Source organism: Macaca mulatta, chromosome 11, assembly GCF_049350105.2.
Source record: "Macaca mulatta isolate MMU2019108-1 chromosome 11, T2T-MMU8v2.0, whole genome shotgun sequence".
NCBI lineage: Eukaryota > Metazoa > Chordata > Mammalia > Primates > Cercopithecidae > Macaca > Macaca mulatta.
In genome coordinates, this window is record NC_133416.1 from 2668640 (window position 1) to 2681061 (window position 12422).

At 53.8% G+C, this 12422-nt stretch overlaps 1 protein-coding gene across 1 annotated transcript in view; it reads right to left on the reverse strand.

The window, feature by feature from the left end:
• Positions 1-12422, reverse strand: part of CACNA2D4 (calcium voltage-gated channel auxiliary subunit alpha2delta 4) — a 128700-nt gene that overhangs the window by 15665 nt on the left and 100613 nt on the right. Inside the window, exons 25-27 of the mRNA XM_077953269.1 lie at positions 5792-5853; positions 3649-3693; positions 3383-3445 (exon numbers count right to left, since the gene is read on the reverse strand). Coding sequence (XP_077809395.1) covers positions 3383-3445; positions 3649-3693; positions 5792-5853 — 170 coding nt within the window. The remainder of the gene's footprint in view (positions 1-3382; positions 3446-3648; positions 3694-5791; positions 5854-12422) is intronic.

Sequence of the window (12422 nt, forward strand, 5' to 3'; positions counted from 1 at the left end):
GTCTCTGGCCTGCTGCCCTCCCATAACCCGACACAGTTCAGGCTGCATGGTCACAGCTGTCCAGAGTGAGGAAAGAGGAAGTGAGCCCTGTCACAGTGTCTTGACTCCCAGGGCTTGACACTAGCCCAGAGCTTAAAACAGGGTTGGGATTCCTGGGCCTTGCCTTTCAGGTCCTACAGGCATTGGTCCTAACTCCATGAGACTCAGCTGAGCGCAGCAAGTGAATGAACTCCACCTTAAGCGGTGACAGAGTGACCTGGGTGGGGCTCAGGGCCAGGAGTGTCACCCAGGGGGCCCGGACTTGCAGCCTCCACACCCACCAGAGGAAGCCAGTCTAGCTGGGGCCATGAACCGTGCCCTGCAGATGCTCAGGTCCCATCAAGACCAGTGTCCTCCCAGCTCAGTTCCCCTTCCAAGAGGTCTTTTCTAGAATCTTCTTCCCCCTGTTCTTTGCTGCTCTTCAGTTGGCTTTCTGGGTTTGAATTCTGGCTTTTCTGTGGCTGTGAGTTTTTGGGTTAATGCTTTAACCTTGCAGGACCTCATTTTCCCATCCTGTGTAAAGTGAGACTAACAAGGTCCCAGCAGATGATGTGGGAGCCTTCCTCACTTCTGAGGCCTCACCGTTGGGGAAGCAAGGGTGAGCCAAGCACGGTGGGAGTGGGGGCCCTGGCAGGAGCCTCTAGAAGGTCAGTTCATTTCTGTCCTGTTTCATTTCATGGAGGATTTGGGATGGCATATAAAACTACACACAGGGTAAAAAGGTAATAGAATCATTGAGAAAATGGGGGTGATGAGTTCAGTAAACAAATACATTATAAAATATAAATCTCTGAGTAACTGACGGCTACCACATCTAATCCAAACTTGTTCTCAGTGATTTCACAATCCGTGAAGACATGTGAGCAAATGTGGTCTGGACAGAATAGGACCAAAGTGGCCCAGTGGGTTATGAGAGGGTCCCCCGATATGCCACACGCTTGCCAGCTTCTCTCAAGACTGGGGTGGTTCCCCTCCAGGGCTGGCTCCCTGCACGGTTGTCCGGCTGCCTCTGGAGCAGGGACTGGCAACCACAGCCCGCAGGCCAAGCCTGGCTCACTGTTGATTCATGTGGGACCTTGATCTAAGACTGGCTTTTCCATGTTCAAGTGGTTGGGGAAAAAAAGTCAAAAGATTGATAACATCTCATGACACATGAAATGTATCTGAAATTCACATTTCAGTATTCAAAGGTTTTACTGGAGCAGTGCCACGTGCATTTGCTAACAGATCGCCCGTGGCTGCTTTCTTGCTGCAGTAGCAGGGCTGAGTCTCATGAAGTTCAAAACCAAAGTGTGCATCCTCCCCTTTAGGAAATGCTCGCCTACCCCTGCTCTAGAGCTCGCTCTCAGGCTTGGCCATCCTGTCCCTCTGTCCTGCCACCTCCCATCCCAGTGTCCAGAATCCAAGCTCTCTCTGGGACGCCTTAGCCCATGCTCTGGCCCTTGAAAGCCAACACCACGGGAGGCCTGGGGACGTGGTCAGGCTCAGTTACCCAGGGCAAGAGGGGTCAGAGCATGAACGAGGGGGCATCAGGTAATCCCAGAGCCTCACACCAACCACTGGTTTCAACTCCTGTCATCACCGGTTTTCTCCCAGAACAGTGGAAAAATACAAAGGCCCGGGCTCTGTCTGGGGAAGAGTGAAATGGCCAAAAGGGGGCATGAAAGGGAGAAGGGGGAAACCAGAGGCAGGCGCCCAGGTGACCACGATGAACAATTAGCTGAGTCCTGCAAAGCCCTGCCCCCACTCCCACCAAGAGGAAGTTGAATGAAACCGTCTTTGGCTTCTCTGCTCTTGTGGCTGAGAACTGCTGCTCGTTAAGTGGGTCATTTAAACACTACCCCAAGGAGTTAGATTTCATGACCCACTGGTGCCCCTTTGTCCTCACTTGTCCTCTTTCCCAAGTCTCCTTCCGACACCCCTGCTCCGGTTCCTGCCCTGTTACGATGACTTCTTTGGATCGGAAGCCGCATCCCAGTCAGGCCAGACCACAGCCCTGAGATGCATGGAGGTGGCCTTGACCACGACCTCTGCATCAGCCTCTGCCTATCAGGCGGTGCGAGCCTTCAGCTGGGGCTGGCTTGGACACCATGTAGTCCAGCCCCCAGCGAGACACGGCGAGCGGAAGTCGCTTGCCCACATCACATTTCTAATTAGTAATGAAGCTCACACAAAACCAAATACTACGCCCCTTTCCCCGAGGCTCAGGCAGGAGGCCGTTCGGACGCTCTGCCTCGCTTCAAGGAAATACGTCTGGTGAATAGATCTGGATTTGCTTCAGGTTGGAATGGGCTTCTTTCTCAGTTTGATTCCTGGCTAAAGGAATAATCCATTTTGAGGCCCCTTTTGGAGCCCAGCAAGTATAAAAATATTATTGTACTTTCTCTTTTTTCTGTCTGAGTACATGTTCAGTTCAGAGAGATGCCCCGGCCGGGCGCGGTGGCTCAAGCCTGTAATCCCAGCACTTTGGGAGGCCGAGACGGGCGGATCACGAGGTCAGGAGATCGAGACCATCCTGGTTAACACAGTGAAACCCCGTCTCTACTAAAAAATACAAAAAATTAGCCGGGCGAGGTGGCGGCGCCTGTAGTCCCAGCTACTCGGGAGGCTGAGGCAGGAGAATGGCGTGAACCTGGGAGGCGGAGCTTGCAGTGAGCTGAGATCCGGCCACTGCACTCCAGCCCGGGCGACAGAGCGAGACTCTGTCTCAAAAAAAAAAAAAAAAAAAAAAACAGAGAGATGCCCCACCCAGCGGGGGCAGGGGAAGGTTAGGATGTGCAAGCCAGGCCTTCAGGTGAGAAAGCCTCACATCCATCCCCCATTTCTTCCCTGGCACACTGAAGGCCCGAGCGTGGTGGGCGAGAGTATAATTTTCCATAAGGTCCAGACAGGACAAGAACAAGAAGTGGGGAAGACGTGTCTTCTGGGCCCCACGATGGTAGAAAGGCAGGAGGGGGTTGGGGGTGATCTGATGAGTGGGTGTGCTTGGATCGCTGGGGGGAGGCCCTGCGTGAGGCTGGGTCAGTGTGGCCAGCCCGGGCCCTGAGATGGGGTTACTGAGTGGCTCCTACCAGGGATGGGACGAGGCCAGGCTAGTGACAGGTAAAATGAAGAAGTAATATTTTCTCTGACTCTCTGAGTTGAAAAGTGATCCAAATTCTGCCATCTTGCTCTGTTGACTTTGGCTTTAAGAACACCGTGTTCTTCAGACCTTTCAGCTGAATTGGCCCTGAGCAGGGTTCCCTCCCGGGGCCGTGGGGCTCTCTTTGGCTGGAGTGGCTGCCCGATGTCTCCAGTCCTCCTGCTGCCCTCTCCCCCTCATTCTACATCCCCAGTGACTCACCTCATGGGACCTCTTGGAGATCAGAATGAACCCATTGTTGTCGATGACGAAGCAGTCCAGATCCTGGGGGGAAGCCCAGAAGGGAGGTTACGCCAGGACCCTCGCCCACCCTGGTCCTCCGGCCTGTCCCCCAGCTCTGGAAGGCAGCGTGGGAGCCTTCCCTGCAGGGAAGGAGGGGATTTGGGAGAGGGAAGTTGGTCTGCAAGGAGGACCAGGTGGAGGGCCATGGCTCCCTCCTCCAGTTTCCTCACTCGGGCAGAACTTACACTGTCCTCACAGCTCTGTGTGCACGGCCCGTCCACAGTGCTGCACTGGAAGGAAGAGGAGAGACTGAATGTGGAGACGGCATGCATGTGTGTGGTAGAAATGGCGCGTGGAAGTGGGAGCGCTGTGTGTGGGGTACGTTTGCAGTGTGTGTGCATGTGTGCATGGGGTATGCAGAGGGCATGTGTGTGGGGTGTGGGATGTGTGTGTCGTATGTGGAGAGCATGTGTGTGAGGTGTGTGCATGTGTGTGTCTGTATGCGGAGGGTACATGCGTGTGGTGTGTGCATGTGTGTGTCTGTATGTGGAGGGTACATGCGTGTGGTGTGTGTTAGCTCTGTGTGTGTCTGCATGTGGAGGGTACATGCGTGTGGTGTGTGCATGTGTGTGTCTGTATGTGGAGGGTACATGTGTGTGGCATATGCATGTGTGTGTGTGTATGCAGAGGGTACATGCGTGTGGTGTGTGCATGTGTGTGTATGCGGAGGGTACATGCGTGTGGTGTGTGCATGTGTGTCTGCATGTGGAGGGTACATGCGTGTGGTGTGTGTTAGCTCTGTGTGTCTGTATGTGGAGGGTACATGCGTGTGGTGTGTGCATGTGTGTGTCTGTATGTGGAGGGTACATGCGTGTGGTGTGTGCATGTGTGTGTATGCGGAGGGTACATGCGTGTGGTGTGTGCATGTGTGTGTATGCGGAGGGTACATGCGTGTGGTGTGTGCATGTGTGTGTATGCGGAGGGTACATGCGTGTGGTGTGTGCATATGTGTCTGTATGTGGAGGGTACATGCGTGTGGTGTGTGCATGTGTGTGTCTGTATGTGGAGGGTACATGCATGTGGTGTGTGCATGGTGTCTGTATGTGGAGGGTACATGCGTGTGGTGTGTGCATGTGTGTGTCTGTATGTGGAGGGTACATGCGTGTGGTGTGTGCATGTGTGTCTGCATGTGGAGGGTACATGCATGTGGTGTGTGTTAGCTCTGTGTGTGTCTGCATGTGGAGGGTACATGCGTGTGGTGTGTGTTAGCTCTGTGTGTGTCTGTATGTGGAGGGTACATGCGTGTGGTGTGTGCATGTGTGTGTCTGTATGTGGAGGGTACATGCGTGTGGTGTGTGCATGTGTGTCTGTATGTGGAGGGTACATGCATGTGGTGTGTGCATGTGTGTCTGTATGCAGAGGGTACATGCATGTGGTGTGTGTGGTATGTGGCCTGTGGGTGCAGCATGTTGCAGGCCCTGGCTGATGGAGTGGCCCAGGTAACCCTTCTAGAGGTGCAGGCCCTGCAGCCCCCGGGCTCAATGCTGGTGTGGGGAGGGGGCTTTGTGGACTCTGCACTGGCTGTCCGGTGAGGCGGAGGGTGGCCGCAGCCCCCTGCCCTCCATCCCTCCCCATTCATTCTCGGGCTCCCTGCACTTGCCCAAAGCCAGGCCGCAGCAATGAGTGATGGGGGCTGAGGGTCGGCGTTGCAGGACATTGGGGCTGAGGGAGCTTGAGGGAGGTGATGGGGGCAGCTCAGAAGCCCAGAGGGACCTGAGGGCTCTGGGGAAGCAGAGGGGAAAGGAGCCAGTAGAACGGACGGGACCGGGCCAGGCAGAGCGGGGAGTTCTCAGCCAGAAGCCGCTGTCGTCTCTGGCATCTCTTGCCAGCCATCAGGGCCTGGACCCTGGACCCTGGACCCTGGACCCTGGACCCTGGACCCTGGACAGTGGACCCTGGACCCTGGACCCTGGACCCTGGACCCTGGACCCTGGACAGTGGACCCTGGACCCTGGACCCTGGACAGTGGACCCTGGACCCTGGACCCTGGACCCTGGACCCTGGACCCTGGACCTTGGACAGTGGAGTGAGATGGCTCTGCCTCTGCAGGGGGGAGGTGAGCCAGTGACTTTGGGATGGCGAGGGGGGTGACTCTGGGTCGTGCCCCTCAGCACTGGGCTGGGAGGGGCTGGGGACCAGCGCTGAGGCCCGGCCTGCAGGCTGGGGAGGGAGGGGCTGAGAAGCGGGAGGGGGCCGGGAGGGCATCCTGAGAGTCTCAAGGCAGTGGAGCATCCAAGGGGATGGGAGGGGTCTACACCCAGGGAAGCACGGTGAGTTCCCCACCCGACCTGGCCTGACATCACACCTACCTGTCGCATTGACACCTACCTGCCGTGTTGCCGCCCAGAATTTGCGCTGGAGGAATTCCAGCTTCATTTGGACGCCCACGGCTACAGGGCAGGAAGAGAGAGGGCAAGGCCAGGGAAGAGAGAGGGAGAGAAAAAAAGAGTCGAGTTAAAGAGAGGAGGTGCTTCCGCCGGAATTGAGGAGAGAGACAGCAGCGCATGGGAGGACTAAGTCAGAGGGCAGAGTGCAACGGAGGCGCCTGGGGAGTGGGAGGGGTGGGGGAAGAAGAGAGACGGCAGCCCAGCAGCGATGAGGCCCCCGTTCCAGAGAACAATGAGGGCAGGTCCATCCTAGATCTCTGGGAACTCAAGGCCGGTGGATGGGATGCTCAGTCTCCCCTTTCCCATAGATGGGAGTATAGAGGCCAGAGAGACCCACCCGTTTGACCAAATCACATGACCAAGAGTGGCGCCCGGAGACTGGAGTTCAGGGCCATTGCCCTAGCAACTCATGGGCTCCTCGGATCTGAACCTGGTGTAACCATGTCTTTCACACCCTCTGCCTGCTCAGGCTCTTCCCAGCTTTATAAGGAGGCTCTTTTCCAGCTCAAAGCCAGGATCCGATTTGCCCAGGGCTGCAGGCAGGTTCCAGGAAACTACAGGCACCACCAGCTGGCAAAGAGTTCTCTTTTGATGACTGCTTACAAGGGCCACCCCTGCCTTTCTGGTTCCCAAATAGGCTTGGAGAACCCAAACGGGTGCTCACATATCAAGAGAAATCTGGGACAAAGAGCTCCAGGAAAACTTGGGGCCAATGAATAGAAAGAAGAGGCAGGTTATATTGAAAAGAAGAAGAATTTCAAAACTAGGCCAGCTTCCTAGTGTCTGGTATAATAATATCAAAACTGCGCTGGGCGCTCAGAACGTGTCCGGCACCTCACATGCATGAGTGTATTGAATCCCACAGCAGGCCAGTCCTATTATTATTCTGACTTTCCAAGCTGAAGAAATGGTGGCTTTTCAGAGTCACATGGCTTGCCCAAGTCACCAGCTTGTTAGTAACAGAAGCAGGACTGCAGCCTGGGCCTGCCTATCCCTGAACCTGCCTCCTCTCGACCTGGACTGAGTCCTGGCAGTCGGGAAGGAGCGGCGGGCACAGGCAAGCCGCTGTCTACTCAGGTTCCGGTTTCCTCATCTGTGAAACGTGAGCAGATGTGGCTTCTTAACCATTACGCTGTGTCCATCACAATCATTCCCACTTCTCGAGTGCCCAGTTGGCGGGAGTTCCAGTACGGCACAGAGATACAGAATTGTGTTTTTGTTTTTTCAATCTGGAATGATCTTAGAGAAATTTGATGGGAGAAATGAGAGCAGGGAAGGGTGAAAGGCCAGAGGTCCAGCCCTGCATTTTCCAGGGTTGTGATCTTTGAATTTTGTCTTCTCAGCTGCAAGATGAGTCACGGTTCTACTTCCCCTAGAAGGGCAGAAGGAGCGTAAGATTGTTGAGGCTCTAGTGGGATAATGTGTGAGGCTGTCACTCTAGACTACAGCCTTGGTTTTTAAATTTCAGCGTGCATCACAATCGCCTGGAAGGTTTGTTAGAACCCCACCCCCAGAGTTTCTCCTTCAGGGGGGCCAGGGTGGGCCTGAGAATTTCTGAAGTGTTCCCAGGGGTGGCCGATGCTGCTAGTACAGGCACCATATTTAGGGAACCCATGTCCTAAGCCTTACCCACGGAACCTTCTAAGATGATGAAGATGGCCTACATCTCTGCTGTCCTAAACAGTAGCCAATAGCCACACGTGGCTACCGAGAACTCAGAGTGTGGCTAGCACGCCTGAGGACCTGAATTTTAAAACATTTTGATTTTAATTAACTTAAATTTAAATAGCCACGTATGGTTGTTGGCCACTGTTTTGGACAGTGTTATTCTAGAGCTAATCTGAGTTTGCAGATGAAGAAACCAAGGCCCTGAGAGGCCCCTCCACTCCCCTGGAGTCTCACGGCAATCCTGGGGCGGAACTCTGGCTGGCTGGCCTTCTTGAACAGGTCCTATGATATGGGAACATTTGAGTTCTTTGGGGGTGTCTTTGTTGCTTTGAGGTCCAGGTGGCTGAAAGGAGTGGGCTGGAAGGGGATGGGTAGACCCATTTGTTGGCTCATGACAAAGATGAGAGCTGCAGACACAGTGCACAGCAGCAGGTGAGGTGTGCTCAGGGCCTAGCACGGTCGTGCTCCTCCTCCCGCTCATGTGCCCCTCTAAGGTTGTGGGGACCCCTCAGTCTCTTCTCCTTCTTTTCCCTTATAAGACCACCCTAGATATTCATTTTAGACAGATTTCTTTCAGAAAAGGCTAAATGAAAGAGGATCATCAGAGTGAATCACGCTAGTGTTCAGAACGACCAACTCTTCAGGATCGAGGAGAGCTTCCTCCATCGTGCCCTTGGCCTCCGTGGTCTCACATTATTCCTAGAACGAGACTCTGCCTTTCCATTGGAGGGCTCCGTGTCAAGTCGCATAGAATCATGAGATTTCTGAGCTGGAAGAAATTCTATGATTCTAACATGGAGAGTATGGAGAGGGTGGGGTGTAGGTTTTGAGGCTCCTGGGGCAGAAATTGGGGGAGCAGGGCACAGAGCAGATTTTCCCCCACTTGGTTCCATTCCAAGCTCCTCCAAGGCAAGCTGTGTGTCTTGCCCCGGGTGTCCTTTGCAAGATTTAGGGCATTGCAACCGCCTATTGGCATGTCATCTGCCCTTGTGTCACAGAGTGCTAATGAGTGCGTTTTACAATCCTCTTGTAAGATAAAAAAGTTCTCAAAGTCCCCACTCGACCCAAGAAGTCCAGCTGGCTTCACCTCTCACTTTGAACTTGCCATGTTCTTCCCCAAACCTGACCCTCCTTGAGACATCTCCATTTCACAACACATTTTCTATCTGATTGCTATCATTTTCCCTCCTCCCATCTAAGGTCTGCACACCTTAGTGCCAACATTTTATAAATCTGTCCGCTTCTCTCCATCTCCACAGTTACCACCCTTGGCCAAGCCAACATTGCCTCACTTGGATTAATGCAAGCACCCCCCAGCTGTCCACCGCTTTCCACCCCACCTCTCTCTGATCCGTTCTCCACGTAGCCGCGAGAGTGATCTTTCTGAAGATCAAATCACACCACTCCCTGGCTTAAAACCCTCTAATGTCGTCCCATTGCTCTTTTTTGTTTTGTTTTTTTGAGATGGAGTCTCACTCTGTCACCCAGGCTGGAGTGCAGTGGCACGATCTCAGCTCACTGCACTGTCTGCCTCCCGGGTTCAACTGATTCTCCTGCCTCAGCCTCCCGGGTAGCTAGGATTACAGGTGCGTGTGACACCATGCATGGCTAATTTTTGTATTTCTGGTACAGATGGGGTTTCACCACGTTAGCCAGGCTGGTCTCAAACTCCTGACCTCAAGTGATCTACCCGCCTCAGTCTCCCAAAGTGCTGAACACTTCAGAAATTACAGGTGTGAGTCATCGCACCTGGACCACATTGATCTTAAAATCTACACCTGTAAGATGGCCACGTGAACTGGCTCTGCTGATTTCTCTTATTTCAACCAGAAGCACTTCATCTGTCAAACATATTAAGCTCATTCTCACCCCAGGGCATTTGTACCAGCTGTTTTCTCCTCCTGGAATGCTCTTCCCCTAGAATTTTACATGACTGGCTTCTTCCCATGATCAGGTCTCAGCCCAGCATCATCTCCCAGAGTGGTTGTCCCTGGCCTCCCGAGATAAAGCAGGTCCCCCACCCCGCCCCACCTTTCACTCTCTATCTCGTTACTTTTTTAATTTTCTAAGTGATATGATTTGTTCATCTATTTGATTTCTCATTTATTGTCTGTCTGGGGCTAACACCAGCCAGGGGATTGAGTTTTGATCCCCAGCACCTAGAACCCATTCCTATTACAGTGTGGCTCTGTACATTTCTCTTGAGCTATGTGAGCAAACTCAATTTGAACCAGCCAGTTGACAGGGAAGCAGAATTCTAGCAGGTCTCACTGTCCCTTCCCTCCAAGCTTCAGGGGCCTTGCTGACCTCCTTCCTCTCCATTTTGCTGTGCCTGCTCACTGTCCCTGAACTTGAGATCCTGGAGGTTTAGCTGTGCTCTGGGTCCCTTGAAGACCTCGGAGGCAATCCACTAAGGAATGGGGGTTTAAGTGAGACACGAAGAAGAACTTCCTTATGGCAAGAACTGTAAGATGTTGAAGACAAGACGTGGTATTGGGAGTAAAGGCGGTGAGGCACGGAAATACATTTACCAGTGAGTCAACAGTGTTCTGCGGTGCCCAACTGCTTGCACCCCTTGGCTTGCATCATACTGAATCCTTCTGTCAACTCCTGTCCCACAACCCAAGTTGTGCTTTTCCATTCCAGACACCCAGGGAACCGAGTCTTCTCCCCCAGGATCCCTGCTCTGCTCGTTCAGCTGAGTGGCTACTTGGGGGGAGGACTGCCCTTCCTCCCATCATCTCCTGCTAGCCAGCTGTGTGTAGGAGACAACACCTTATGATACTATGTTTGCAGACAAGCTCACACCTTTCGGTGAAGAGAAATTCAGGCCAAGGGCCTGAGGGAATGCAAGGCCTCGGCTTTTCCAGTTGCTTTCGTGGGAGTTATCAGGAAAACTTCCCTCATGCCTGTGCATGCTGGGCCCCTGGTTTAGACCCTGACGTTGGTCCCCAGGGGGTCTGTCATGCCCTGAAAGAGGAAGACAGATCTCAGACCCCTTCCTGCCCCAGCTGGCCTGAATCCCTTCCCTCCCTCCTGTCCTCCCTCTCCAGGCTGTCCCCTGCCTTCCCTCTCTGGCCTGCCTCTCCACATTGATCTCGTGCCTTCCTCCATAGCAGCTTTCCTTAAGATCTCAGCTCAGCTCCGCTGGCCAACATAACAAAGAGCCTCAATAAGGCCAGGCTGGCAAGCAGCTTATCAAGATGTACATCTTGGCTCTGCATGCAGACTGTCACCTTGGTGCTGCTGTGTCATCACAGATGGCAAAACCAAACAGCTGCACATGCACACACACATACATGCACACACAGACACACATGCATGCACACATACATGCACACACAGACACATGCATGCACACACACATACATGCACACACAGACACATGCATGCACACACACATACATGCACACACAGACACATGCATGCACACACACCTGCACACACATACACATGCATGCACACACACCTGCACACACATGCATATACATATGCACACCATACACATGCACACACGTACACACACATGCACACACATAGCATGCACATGAACATATGAGTTTGCACACTGTTGAGTGCTGTGGTCCCAGGAGTCAGAAGCTCCAGCTTTGCCCTCCCAGCCGTTGTATCTACTTCTCTTTCCTCCTCCTCTGTCTTGAGAACCTAACCGGGAGACTGCGTGTTGCATGGGATGGGGACTGTGGGGCATGAGACGGATCATCTTTTGTAACACATGCTGGGGACCCGGCAGGTGCACAGCGAAGACTTAGGTTGCAGAAGGCCAGTGCCAGAAGGGAGACCAGAGATCTCAACCCATCTCCTCATTCTGCAGGCCAGGAATCCCAGCCAGCAAGGCCCAGGGCTGCTGAGTGAACTCACTAGCTAGCTAGTCACTGAGCAACAGAGTCTGGAGTCTGGGTGCCCTGATGCCCAGTCTTGGGCTCTTTCCCGTCCTCCATTCCTCACTCAGTTGACACAAAGGCGCTGGGGCCTGAAGGACACGGAACAGGTGGGGCCGTCCCTCTGCTTGAACAGCTCTGTGTAGGAAAGGAGATGAAGCAGACCACAGAAAGCCTCTGCACAATGTGAGGGTGGCCCAGAGAGAATGCCAGAGATCGGAGGAGGAGCAGGGCCAGTCCTGTGGCATTCCGGGGAAACGTCGCCTTGCAGGTGACATTCTGGTTGAGATTTTAAGGAAGCGGGAAGCCCCCTATGGGCGGGAGAGCATTGCAGGCCCAGGGAAGGCCATGCTTTCGGGGAGGGACACGCTTTCGGGGAAGGCCACGATTTCATGGAGATGGAGAAGCAGGAAGCGTGTTTATGGGGAGGTGGGAGCCTCTTTAGCTTGAAAGTGGGATGTGTGGGAGGCACCAGCATGAGAGGTGAGAGGCAGGGGATTCCCCAGAGGGAGAAGACACCGCAGCTCAAGCCTTGCGCTGCCCGGGGGCCCAGCAGAGCAGACAGAAAGGAGTGTGCAGGAGCACCCTTCTAGGGGCATCCTGAGTCCGGGGGTTCCTCTACCCCCACCCCAGTTCTGGTTATGAATCCTCCCAGGAAAGCAGGCAAAATGGAAGAGGGACAGAGGACACGGTGACATATTACTAGCACACTGCTTCATCGGTCTACAGGCAGTGGACGCAAAGGAAGGGGGATTTAGGGTTCGTACTCCAGGCTGGGGGGGCCCTGGCTTCCTTCTAGCTTGGTCCCTGACTCACTTGGCCTTCAGATCAGCCACTTCCCATCTCTTAGGATATCATTTTTTCTGACTTGCTTTATCCTGATTGGTTAAGAAAGAGGCCTCCAAGTTCTTGAATGACAGTCTCTTCCCTTCGCATGCCTGACCCATCACAGATAAGAGCAAGGAGCCCTGAGAAGCCAAGCTCGTCCCTGGCACTGAGAATGGT